At 45.4% G+C, this 13339-nt stretch overlaps 1 protein-coding gene across 31 annotated transcripts in view; it reads left to right on the forward strand.

Moving 5' to 3' along the window:
- The window catches only part of AAK1 (AP2 associated kinase 1), a 67442-nt gene that overhangs the window by 37799 nt on the left and 16304 nt on the right, over positions 1–13339 (forward strand). For 8 of the 31 annotated variants that reach the window (XM_071729107.1, XM_071729123.1, XM_071729105.1 and 5 more), the window contains exons 16-20: positions 83–199; positions 1900–1995; positions 9209–9310; positions 10097–10198; positions 11026–11136. In XM_071729107.1, coding sequence (XP_071585208.1) covers positions 83–199; positions 1900–1995; positions 9209–9310; positions 10097–10198; positions 11026–11136 — 528 coding nt within the window. Of the gene's footprint in view, positions 1–82; positions 200–1899; positions 1996–3586; positions 5228–5258; positions 5337–9208; positions 9315–10096; positions 10199–11025; positions 11137–13339 lie in introns of those variants that run through there. The other 23 variants (XM_071729136.1, XM_071729115.1, XM_071729117.1 and 20 more) reach the window with 9 other exon arrangements.

Raw genomic sequence — 13339 nt, forward strand, 5'->3', positions numbered from 1 at the left:
AAATAGCATCTTAAAATATCTGGGTAAGCAACCTGCCTTCAGAATGGAATTTTTTTCCCTAAATCTCTCTCTGGCATTTCAGGGAAGACTCCAGAAAAGATGGACAGCTCTACAGAGAACTTGATCCCAGGTTTCCAGCCAGCTTCATCTGCTGCCCAGCCAGATGTGTTTGGGGGCTCTTCCTTCACTGCTGGATCTGGTGAGTTAGTGAGTATGTCCTACAGGGCAATGCCCTGGAGAAAAATGGCCAGTCTTTGTCTGAGCCTCTTCAAAAGGGAGGTAAAGCTGATATAAATTGAGCTGGGCCTTGTCACTGGGATCTGTAGGGTAGGGTTGGAATTGCAGAAAAGAAGGGAAGGTGACAGCACATGTGCTTGTCACAGTTGGGTAGCAAAGCCAGGAGACACCATCTAGAGGCAAAGGTGAGGTTTTTCATGAGGGAAGAAACAGTCCCTGAAGTTCACAAGAAAGCTTTGTAGCATGTTCTGGTCCCATGTGGTGCATAAAGTCAAATATATAGTGTGCAGTAAGGGAACTGAACTCAGGGGTGTTGGTCACAGATGCTGGAGGATGTTCCTAGCCTGCTGTTCTTAGGCTGCATGAAGGAGAGGAGTAGGGGTAATAATGTCTCCCCTTGGAAGAGACAGAAAGATCCAGAGAAAATGCTCAGAACAGCATAGTCTCATAACTGGTGTGTTAAATGGTGAAGGGAAGTTTTGCCTTGGTTGTTGTGCTGTCTGGATCCAGAGGCCAAGAGTCCTTGGCTGCTCTAAGAAGCTTTTCTGTGGAGGCCTCTGCATGTGTGACTTTGTCTGGTGTCTTCTTTGGTACTTGGGTACCAAGGTTTTGCCATGAGCAACACAAAAAACTTGGGTGAGTGCTGTTGCTTGTTTCTAGTTCCTCAGTATGAGTTCTCTGCCAGGCACAGGGTGGGCAAACTGCTCCAGGAGCCCCAAATGCATGGGAAGCCTCTCTGCTACCACTGGTACCAAATGCAGCTGTTGGATGCTTCCCCATGGCAGCACATCAACCCCTGGGGAGAGACTGGAAAATCCTTTGTGGGCAAAAAGTGACAAATCCATTCATGCACTTGCTATTTATAAAAAGAGATTTAGAGGAGCTTATAACTGAGCTTGGTATTGTTGGCTCTTACCTGACAATAAAGGAGTTGAAGTCCCTAACACAAAAGTGCCTCTAGAGGGTTGCTTCTGAGTGTTCAGTGCCCTGGGACCAGTTTATGATGTTCCATCAGACTTTGTGGAGTGATGCTGAGTGGCAGCAGCTCCAGATTGAGCTCTAATGTTCCCTCTGCAAAGCCTGAGAGCACCTGCATATTTTGGGCTTTCTGGATGCTGCAGCATGTTCAGTTCTTTCAGTTTCCTTTAGAATGTGCCCCATGACTCTCCTGTGGTTTGGCATAGGAAGGTGTCTTGGAAATTCCCTTGGTGCTGGCACTGGGCTGGTTACTTCTAGCCCTCTTTTTTAGTTTCCTCACAGACATGAGGCTCTCTAAGCCTCTCTGATGCCAGACACTGGATCTTTTATTTCAGACCAAGAGGCCCAGCATGGGGCTGGCCTGCTGGGTGTCCTTTGTCAAGGCTTTTCACCTTTTGTGCTGTTGGAAAGCAGGATAACAGTACTTCCCTTTCGAGGAATGTTTTGAGAACTGTGGGCTGAATTGTGTTTGGAGAGCTAGGTGGAAACAGCTGTTGTATTTTATTTTTTTTTTTTTTGTGTTCAATAGCAACATAAACTTCTTCTGAGTGCCCATGTCTGTGGGGTTCTTGTCAGGCCAAAGCTTGGACTCTGTAATATCGAGCTGTGCCTGTGCTGAAATTTTGCTCAATGTTTTCTGCTTTTCTCTTTTTTTCTTCCTTCTTTTCCTTTCCTGGTTATCAGCTGAAAAAACAAAAGACATTCTGAGTATGGACACGAGCCCTTCCCTTCTGACTGTGCCTGATCCCTTCATTCCTCTCCCGCTCTCCGACACGCCAGGTAACTGGGGGGACAGATTGGTGTTTTCTGGTTTGTGCTTTCATTTTCCAGTTCTATTTGTAGGCACACTTCAAATCCTGGCCCTCAGGCACTGGTGCTGGGTGCTGACAACTGTGCTGAGCTCAGGAATGTTGTGTAGTGCTTTCTGCTGTTGAAATCTGTGGGGTGGGGGCAGTGGTGCTGAGCCCAAGAGCCCTCAGTTTTCGTGGCAAACCCCAGGGTTATCAGATTGTTTCTAATGTCAACAGTGTCAAGTTCTTTAAAGGTTCAGTATTCAAAGCCAAAAATAATCACTGGGTAGTTTCAAATTGGTCTCCCACTTTGAAATTGTAGTTTTTATTATTGTTAATTTTTCTCTGGCTTCCAACGCCTGTTCTGTGTGAAGCACAAGTTTGCATGTGACCTTTTCTGATTTGGCAGAATTTTCTGGTGCATTTGGTAGCTATTTCCATTTGCTTTTCAGTATAACTTAAAAGTCTTCCCTGTGTTCACGTTTCTGACTGCAGCAGCCAACACTTTTTAGCACAAGATTATATAAGTGCTTAGGAGCTTATTTGCAAATCAGTGGGATTTGGAATATGGGAATGTTTTTATCTTGGAGTTTCTCTAAGCCTTCTGGTGAATGTGTGTGACAGGTCCCTTCTTGGCATCTGGCCCCAGAGGACAGTGCTTGTTACAGCCCTCACCCTTGTCCTCAGCTCAAGATATGGATCACTGGTGTCCTGACAGGAGAGGACTCAAGCTTCAAAACAATGTGCTTGTAGAGATGGCATCTCTCCATGGAAGGTTAAGGAATTCAGGGGGAAAAAAATAGTTGTTTTTGTTTGCCATAGCTATGTGGAGCTTGCTTCCTTCTGTTTGATGCTTCAAGAACAGCAGTTTAGTTAAAAAAAAATGCTGCAGTTTGTGGAAAGAAGCAGAACTTTCAGGCTTTTCTCCCTCATATGAGCCCTTGCCAAGAGCTGACCTGCCCAGCTATCATTTGAAAAGAGCCTGCAGAAGGCAGATGACTGCATGTTTTTCTTCCCTGCCCCCCCCAAATGCTATTGCAAGTGTTGGTTTTCCTGACTTGAAGTCTTTCAGCCCAGACTCCTATTAAATCCTCTGCCAATCTGCTCAATGCACACAGTTGCAGACCAAGAGGGTTCTTTTCCTTACTGCTGCATTTTGACAGAGCACAGCAGAGCAGCAGTCACAGCCTTAGCTCCTGGAGCTCTGAAATTCTTTAATGATCTTTAAGGTCCCTTCCAACAAAACCCATTTGATTCTTTGAAATGCTCTCCTCCCAGGTGGGCTGTGCCATCAGCAGCCCTGGCTTATCCTTTCCTCTCTGCAGAAGAGGAGAGAGGGGGTGGGTGTAGGTCCTTGGCAGCAGAGCAAGGCAGGAGAAGCTGCTGAGCAGCAGTGTTGAGATGTCAGAGCTGAGGAAGAGAAGCTCTGCTCCTCCTGTGACAGGAGGGAGGACAAACTCCCCACAGCAGTCCCTGTGTGGGCTGAGTGTGTGCAGGGGTGGTCACTGGTGGCCTCTGCTTCAGGACTGAGTACACTGCTTAGCACAGTGAGTTAACCTTTTTTTACCCCTTTTCAACAGGGATGATTGTTGGCAAATTTACTCAGCCATTTACTCCCTGCAATAATTCAGCATCTTTGCTGCAGCTGGGACACAAATGCCTCTTGAGTGCAGTCTGAAGAAGAGCAATGTTGAGTGGCCTCTGAGACATTGTTCTGTCTGTAAAAAAGTGAGATAAGAGAAACTCCCTGTCCAGCACAGCTAAATAAACATCCAGACATAGCTGGGGAAGGAAATACAGACCAAGAAAACACACCCATGTCATTTGGACACGTGGGGGATTCTCATTTTTGATGAAGAGGCAAGCAGTGTTTCTTATTAAAGAGTCACTCTCATGTTGGAATTCACTGAAGCTTTTAAATAGCACTTCAAGGATTATTTTTGCCTTTTTATTTCATACAAATAGTTGCAGATCTGTGTGTTTTTATGTTGGCTCCAGAGGAATGCTTATCAGGGCTGAGGAAGCAAGTATCTTGGGGTGTGATTTCAAGACAAAATGTGTCCACACCCTTGGCCTGGTTCTAGAGTGAGCTGGCCCTGAGAACCATCTGCTCAAACATACCTGGCTTCAAGAAGAGGAATTCTAAGCAGAATTGGGGTTTCCTCATTGTGTTCTAATGTGTGGCCTTCCCAGGTCTCTCTGCAGGGTCCTAAAGCAGGGGTGTGAGCTGGGAGTGAGTTTCAGGGTATTGCAGTATTTGAAGAACTGGAAATGGGAAAGAATTGTGAAGTGCTGAGATGAGGCTGCTGAAGCTGGCACTTCCCAGCACCTGGAAACATGAGCTGGAACTCAAACCCTTGACATCCTTGTCAAAACACACAGGTTCAGCTGCTTTAACAGGGTCACTATTGCTGATGTAGGAGGGCACTTCTATTTTTTTGGCATGAAATACTTGAAGAAAGGTTTTTCACCAGGATATTCCAGGCCCATAAATTCTGTATGCCCATCTATGTCAGGGTGTTCATAACTGTAAAAGAAATTACATTTACAGTTTGTACCAAGGTGACACATTGGGGTAGTTTCAGACATGCACAAACACATATTGGTCTTTACTAATGATTTGGGTTTACAGCTTGAGTCAGGAAAAGGCAAAATGGCAAAACTACTCATGGAGTAACTTGGTGAAGTAATTGTAGTCTTGTTAACTGAGAATACAACATGGTGTTTTGATGATTTGGAGCAACAAAGCCCAATGGACCACTGTAACCCCAGCTAAATGAGTGTAAATAATGTTATTTCTGTCTGGCTTTTGAGTTTTATCTGGAAAGGTATTATTTGGCAAATATTTGAGACTTTGAAAGTTAAACTGCAGTTGTTTGATGTTGATCTCTCAAGGAGCCACTATTAAATGTTATCCTACTATTCTCCATGGTATTTACAAAGTCCTGTGCCTGTGTATTTAGAGCACGTCAACTTCTGCATTTTTTCCTTCTCTTTCTGTTTGTGCTATATAAGAAACAATTCAATCTGATGGAAACTGCATTAAGAAAATTAAAAGTCCAGTGCCTTCCCTTGTCCAACTCATCTGGTGCTGAATAATGTGCAGGGCTTCTTTTAATCTTTAGCACTTGATTAATCAATAGGCAGAAATCTTCCTGATTGATTGATCTGTGCCTACCTGGGTGATTCTCCCTTCCCCTCACAGTGCAGTTGACTTGGCAGGATTTTTACAATCTTGTCTTTCTTTCTCAGTTGACATCCGAAGAAAAGAACTCTGCTGTGTGCTCTATTGAATTGTCTTTCTTTTTCCTATTCCTCCACAGTACACGAGTGAGTAACATTCCTGCTGTGTGCAGTGCCTGGCTGGTTGGACTTCTTTGGCTTTGAGATGTTGCATCTTGGTTGTTCAGTGTGTTACCAAAAGATTTTTGCTCTCTCTTCCCTCTTTAACTTGCAAGTTTTTCAGGAATCTTTATTCTTTCTAATAGCCTGCTCTAACTAAAAACCCATCTACCTCCCTTGTCTCTTAATTTCTATATATTTTTTCATATAACTCCTTAAAATGCTTTCTGCATCTAGTTTGTTGCCTAGTGGGTACATGGCCAAGTATAAATGCAGCATGCCAACTTAGCACTGGCAGAGGTGGTGTTGCAGATGCAAAGTCTGTGCAAACTGGGTGACTGTAAATCTCAAAAATCAGATTTGTGCATGCGTTGGAAAAGAAGGGATCTGAAGGAAAAAGGTCAGCATTTCCTCACTGAGTTGTCCAAAGCTTTGCTCCTCAACCCACGCATGGGATTTGATCTTGCTGTCTCGGCCTGTGATATGAATCCAGAGTTAATTCTGCTGCTGCTGAGTGGCATTACTTCCTTCTGATGTTGGTGCAAATCAGGGGAAAGGCTCTTGCTTTCATTCCCAGAAGAACTGACTTGGTTTTCCACTCTCTGAAGCTACCAACATCTGCCATTTGGGGATGCCTGAGAGCTGTAGGCTCTTGCTTTGCTTCTTCTGCAAGGTGTTTTCCTTACTCTGACTGTGGTGGGAAGCAGTCAATAATTTCTTACTCTGTGGAACTGGGAACTTGAGAAGAACATGAAACATTTGTCTAAAGGCTGCAGTGTGTGTCTGGGCTTTAGCTCTGGAAAGGGTTGATAGGGTACTTTTTAATCCCTCCTGCATGCTTTTAAGCTCAGACACCTTCTTAAGCCTTGCTAATGAATCTTGCTGCCTCAGCCACCTGCAGGTGGTGCAGCTTTTCTCTTGGAAATTAAAATTAAACTTCTGATAGATAATTCCTAGCAGGACCGAAAATGCAATTTTGTATCGTGACAGAGCCTGGTTTTCCTTTCAGGCTCTGCAGATAGTTCAGCTGCAGCTGCCCTGATGCTCTTGCAGAGGGAAATGTACAGATGATGCTTTCCTTCAGGTGGTGGAGCAGAGGCTGAAGAGCTGGGCTTATTTGTCACTACACAGGCATTCCATGTTCTTGGACTTGAATGTGGATTCAGAAAATCTTCCTTTAGGACAAGAGGGCTTTTTTGATGAGCACATCGTGTTGAAGAGACCAAACACAACTCTTGTGCTAACTAATGCAGAACTGTGGATTCTGCTGGGCCTTTGCTGACTTTTCCCTTGCTCCTATTTGAACATGGATTTCCTCACCCCCTAAAGCAACTGCTGTTGCTTTACTTTATCTGGGTCCCAGAGGTTAGTACAAGATGCAACACAAAACAGAAACCAGGGAAGTGAACTATTAAGCATCACGATAGGCTGAGACATCTGATTTTTGTTCCTTTTGGTGTCTCCTTTCCCATTTATCCTGACTCCTTCTTTTGTTGAACTAGATGCTAAAGCTCCTTTTAGTCATCCCAAGAGATGGAGAGGCAACTGTGTTAGAGATCAGCACCAACAGTGAAGGAAACAAGAAAGGAGATCTCTGAGACAAGTCACAAAACAAGACACAGAACCACTGATAGCCCAAAGCTGTGCAGAAAATCAGCTGAGTCCAGGGGGCAGGAGGGAAAACTCCAGTGTAGGGAGAACACCACCATGTTTATTCTCATAATGTCTGCATGTTTAAAAACCATGGCTGAGCTCAATAGGCAACTTCAGTGCCTGACCAAGAGACAGTTCCACTCTGTCAAATGTAAAGGAGGAGACCATTGGGAAAAAGGTATGGTTGAAGGAGGGAGGCTTCAAGGATGCTTGGAAATGGGATCATAAGAGGAATGTTACTGTATTATGGGTTTGAAGATACAGGCTGATGCAAATGCAGATGGGCCTCCTGTGAGGGTCTGCTTGGAGGGTCTTGGGTCTGAGTCACTGAGAGGGGAACAGAGTCACAGTGCTTGGATTTCATAGCTCAGAAACCTCACCTCAGAGTAGGAGCCAAACCCAATCTGAAACTGCCCAGTTCTGAGACAATCCATAATTTCTTCCACAGTTGTGTCCTGTGCTTTGCTCTCTGGATTGATTTCAAACTCTGTCTGTCAGCTGTACTCTGGGTCCATACCTGTTGTCTGACCACCTCCCTTCCAGGCAGGGAGCTGAGCATGTTCCCTGTCCTCTTGTCCCTAAACCTCTCTCCTGTGTTATGTTTTCCCAGTATGCTGTAATCACTTCCTTGCCCTTAGTCCCTTTTTGGTAGCATCAACAGATGCTTTTGGTAGCCTTTCTGTCCATCCAAGGGAAAAAGGCCCTCTCTGTGCTGCTGGGAAGCCAGGATGCTGCCTCTGCTCTTGGGCTGCTTTTTCTTTGGCCAGTCCAACCCTTAATACTCAGTATTCCTCATAGAGATGGGAAGGTGTCAGGTATATTCAGGTTTTTTGCTTTCAGTTGACCCTCTTCAGGCCTTTAATGGTCTGACAGCTGCCTCTTGGGTCACTTCTTGGGTTTCCTTCCCCTCGTGGTTGCTTCAGTTGTGTTGCTATGTGAAGTTCTTCATGGAGAGGAGAATTTGTCCTGCTTTGAATAAGTAGTTTGAAAGCTGTTTTACTATTTATATGGGGCAATAAAAAGGATTGATATTACCATGGGTGTAGCAGTGCAACTTAAGCTGTTCTTTGGCTTTCACAGCCTGGTGAGTCTTTGATACAGCAGTATTCCAGAGCCTGTGCTTTTGTGCAGTTATGAGTGTGTTTTCTTTGGATAATAAATAACACCTCCAGCATTTGAACTCAAAACATAAAATATAGCTGTAAAAAAGGTACAGTAGGGCCACAGCTCATTCTAATGATAAATTCTAAGTGCAGCCATTTCAACCATTTGGAATGGCCAGATTTGCCTGTGCAAAGCAAATTTTATCAGTGCTGTTCTTCTGAAGGTGGTTACCTCTAGCAAATCCTGGAAAAGTTCTTTATCGTCTTCTTCTGTGAAGAATTCCTTGTGGGAGTTAAATAATTAAGTTATTAAAAACCTGGTTGGTATGATTCCAGAATCACTTGTCCACCAGATTAATAATTGAGATTAACTTTTTGCCCAGGCTATCTTAATTTCTTTGTGTGAAGGATAATGGGGAACCACAGGAGTTGTGCTGCTGAGAATGACATCTCTGATTTGAAATAATTAATTGGTAACTAGACAGCTGCCTAACTCAAGATCCTGTTCTGATGTCTGGCACTGTAGTGTCTGTGGTTTTACTGGTTTTCCTTAAGCTCCTAAGGGCTCCAAATATGCCCTCCCTCAGCAAATTAATAGGTGTTGTATTCCCAGCCCTGGTGTCTTGGGCTTTCCTTGTTTCTTCTCATTGAGCAAGTCTAACAAAGACCTCCCCAGCATAAGAAGGTGGGAGGAGAAAAGTTGTAGGCTCTTTCTTTTTTCTGGCATTTGTTTTTTTTTAGGTGGTTTGGGGTTTGGTTTTTTTATTTTCAGTGGATCATGTTAAGCTTTACTGCTTTGTGTAGGAGTGACAGGATTGCATGCTGTCTTACAGGGGCTGTTCAGGGAGAGCAGCACACAGTGGGTGAGGATGTCCTCAGTTGTCCTGGATGCCCATGGCCAGCTGCCCTCCAGCATCAATAAATGACAATTTTATGTGCTCAGAGAATCCCAGAACTGTGCAGCTGCTCTTCTGAGCCTGACACAGTGACACAGGGGACTGTGAGCCCCCCTGAACCGAGCACCTGATTAATATTGTCTTTTCTTGTATCTTTTTTTTTTTTTTCCTCTGTTGCCTGCCTTCCTCCTTTTCCCACCTAACCCAGAAAAACTGATTGAGGGACTCAAATCTCCTGAGACTGCACTTCTGCTCCCTGATATCCTGCCTCTTGCTGACCCCTTCGGTAGCACCTCAGACGCTGTGAATGGTAAAAAGAAACTCAGGGCACCTCCTCCCCTCTGCCTTGCCCTGCATGAGAACTCTGTGTTTTCCCCTCACTGGGCTTTCAAAGGAGCTGCTGATGTTGGTGAAACAAGGTGATGGGAAGTTATGGGTTTTGCTGGGACAGATGTGCCTTTTCCCTGGGAGGCAGCATCTGGGCAGCAGACTTGGTGTTTGCATTTAAAATGCAGACTGGTTGGGCACAGTCACACAGCACTGCTGTGCCTTGTGTGTTCTGTTCTTGGTAGAAAAAAGTTAATTATTGACTGAAGGAGAAGATGCAAAAAATGCCTCTGTTTGTGCTCAGGACGTGGTGTGTGACCGTGGCCCAGGCACTGAGCCTCTCCACCAGCCCTCAGCAGGATGGGACCTGGGGCATGTGCTCAGTAAAGGTGCTGAGCTGCCAGGAGCAAGAGGCTTCAGGCAGGATCAACATTTTGGGGTGTTGCAGAATCATATTTGGACCCACTTGCTCAGCCTCAGGCCTCCTGCTTAGCTGCAGGGCAGGAGCTATCCATGTCCCATTCCCCCCTCTGGGTGTTCTGAATTGGGCTTGCACAGATTAAAATAAATACATTTTAAAACCCAAATAAATAAACCCAACAAACACCGTTGTGCGACAGTCTTCCCTTAAAGCTGAAATTAACATCAGTCTCAGGGATTAAAGGGTCACTAAAGGATTCAGACAACTGCCTGAGTTCCTCCTTAGGCTCTGCCTTGCACACTAACCTCTGGCTTCTCTTCTGCTCTGCTGTTTTGCACATTTGGAAAGGAAAAGCTGATGTGGCTGTTGAGAGCCTCATCCCAGGCCTGGAGGCTCCAGCACCCCAACGCCTCGTGTCCCAGACGGAGTCGGTGCCCTCCACCAGGACAGGTTGGTGAGGCAGGAGGGTCCCTCCTGCCAGGGTGGGCTCTGGAGATCAAAGCACAATGGGAGCATCTCTGGTGCTTTGCCCACTGGTGTGACCTGGGCTTGCTTGTTTGTCTTGGGAGTGGGTGCTGTGTGGTTCCTCTGAGGTCACTAGGATGTGTCTCCTTGTGAAGGTGGTGCAGAGCTCCTGCAGCCACTCTGACAGAGCTGGAGTTGCCAGAGCATTGTCCCATGAAGTGCTTGGGAAACTTGGAGCAGTCACTGGGCCTGGTCTGTGCCACTGGGGATGGTTTTAAACCATTCCCATCCCTTTCTTACTGTAAGGGCCTTGATCTGGCCCCTTGTGCAGCAGATGGACCCCATAGCTTTTCAGAGGTCCCTGGTGACATAGCCAGTGCACTTTGCTAGCAGGTCCTTGCAACTCTCTTCCCTCCCTGTTCTCCCCTTCAATCCCCCTGCTTTAAGCTGTCACTTGAGTGGGATTTTCCTGGATCTCCTCAGCTGCAGAGGGAGTTATCCCAGAGGATGTGTTATGTGTCTAAAGATGCTGGGAGTCCTCTGCCCTCACTGCAGAGCAGAGGTGTTTTATTCTGGGTGATCCTGCTTCAGAGGCAGAGTTGGACTAGATGGTCTGTAGAGGTCCCTTCCAACTCTGATAATTCTGGGATTGTTTTCCAGCACAAAAAATGATGGCATTTGTGCTGGCTTTGCATCCAAGCTGTGTTTGTGCACCGAGTGTCCGGGAGCAGGAATGTCAGGACTAGAACTGACCAGTGTTTGTGTCCTCTTCAATGTTCCCCTGCTGCCTCTGGATGCTAACCTGGATTCAGACTCTCTCACGGGGGAAGACTCTCTGCTTGACTGTTCTCTGCTTTCTAACCCTGCTGCTGACCTCTTGGATGAGTTTGCTCCCATAGCTTTCGCAGCTCAGCCTCACAAAGGTAAAAACTGTCCCTTTGTCCCTGACACCTGATCAGTCCTGGGGTGCTCTCTTTAGTTATTGTGGCACCTGAGATGCTCTAACCTGTTTCCTGCTGGTGGTTTTGTTGGTTTTTTTTTTTTCTTTCCCAAGCCATTGTTTTATTTTCTTCCTATGCTGTTGAAACTTGGAATGCACATTGAAGTATTAAGGGAAAAAAATTGATGAAAGTATTCAGCTTGACTGTAAATACAAGGTTTGTCAAGACAGGTGGAATCTGCCATGGAGCAGGGGTACAGTTGGCTTCAAGGGTTGGCTTTTGTATGCAGCCCTTCTTCAGGTTTGTGTATGAGTGCTCTCTGGGTTTGGCTTTTGCACATGGGGTTTAAAACCTGCTTTTGTGCAGGTCTTAAAATATCATTGTTTCTGGATGGGAGCCCAGTAATCATCTCTACTGATGTCACAGGCTTTTGAAATTAAGGGAATTGTTTCTTGGTTTGGTAGAGTTAGTGTCCAAGGAACATGACTGATCTCTCTCAGATCTGGAGAATGTTTTTCTTTTCAAAAATTTGCAAGAGAAGCTTGAGCCAAACTGCAGCGTTGCAGCAGAGATGGGTGAAACTCTGAGTACAACATGCAGTTGAAAAATGTGATTTTCCCATCAGACACTGGAGGATGACTCTTACAATAGCCAGGCTTGTCATGAATATTGGGTAGTGCACATCCCCCAAGTTGGAAGGGAAGCTGAGGACTTCTGTGCTCCTTATTGCCTTGAAAAGTGAGGCCCAGAGCACAAATGCAAACTGCTGGGTGCCCCTGGACGATGCCTTTTGCTCAGCTCATTTGATAAATATCCCTATAGCAACAGAAAATGATCTGTCCTCAGAGGAATGGCTGTAAAAACAGGCTGTAATCAATTTTTACACTTGATGGCACTTCAAAATGAGTTTGTGATTTTCGTAGAGCTTTTGTGTTTAAACAAACAGTTGTGCTAATTGCTCGTGGTTATAATACAGTTCTGGGCCACTTTGTTTTGAGTAAATGGCTTGAAATGTATGTTGAGCAGTTGTTACTCCATGTCTGGAACATGGCAAAGCTAAAACACTGTTGGTGTGACTTAATGAGAAAATTAATTAGCAGGCTCCTGCAGAACTCCTCCCAGGCTGCCCAGCTGCTCCCTCTGGTATGAGAAAGGCCCAAAATTGAGGCTGCTGTCAGGGGGGGATGTCTGTGTTGAAAATATTAAAATCCTCCAAAACTCATTTGTGGCTTCTGTTCGAATCCTGCATTTGTAGCTCTGGGTATGGTCAGGATCTGTACATCTGTCTCTCTGTTTGTTTGCTTTGTTTGGCCAGTCCTGGCTTTTGGGATGTGCAGCAGCTGTGGGGCAGATGCTGCTGTCCATGGGTACCATCAGCAGCACTCCCAAGCTGTCAGTGTAGGACCAGGAGAACCTGGAAGAGCAGCCATGGTCTGGGCATGGACTGGTTCTCCAAAAAAACTTCCCTTCATGCTGTCCTGAGCTGAGTTTTTGCTCAGCCTTCAGGATTCCTTAGCTTGCATTTGCTGAACAGAGGCAAGGCAGTCACTGAGCTCCTTCAGTAGCTTCTTGCACAGCAAACTCCAGAGCTGTGAGGAATTGTGTATAAAAATGAGGCAAAAATGCAAATAGGATGCTTGCTCCCTGGTGGGTTGAGGAAAGTCTCTGACTCCAGAGGGAGTGATGACAAGATGCAACTTTCTGTTAAGATGTCTTTGGTTTTGGCACTTTCCAGGATAATCTTCTGTAGAATTCATGGGGTTTTTCTCTGGCTCTGATCCTCCAGAGGACACTTTCTGTCCACAGTGGGGTTTTTGCAGCATCTCACCCAAAACCTGTTGGCATATTTGTCAGCTTTAGGTAAAAAGCTGACAAATTCTTGAAAGGAATCAAAGAGAAATGTTCCTGTTCCTTGGAAGCCATTGATTCCTGTATGTCCTTGCTAGGCTTTCAGAAATATTTTGTGTAGTAACTGAGGACCAGATTTTGGAAGGTATTTCAGGTGTCTCAGGTAACAAATACTGATGCAAAGTGAGAGTGTGAAAGGCACTAAAGGTATGGAATTGCTTGATAAGGCAGATAAATGCCTCATCTACTGGGGAGATTGCTGAAAGTGCCTCCCACCAAGTGTCTAACCACGGATGTTGTGGTTTGAAATTGATAGAATTATGTGCCACAGCTGCTC

Source organism: Heliangelus exortis, chromosome 30, assembly GCF_036169615.1.
Source record: "Heliangelus exortis chromosome 30, bHelExo1.hap1, whole genome shotgun sequence".
NCBI lineage: Eukaryota > Metazoa > Chordata > Aves > Apodiformes > Trochilidae > Heliangelus > Heliangelus exortis.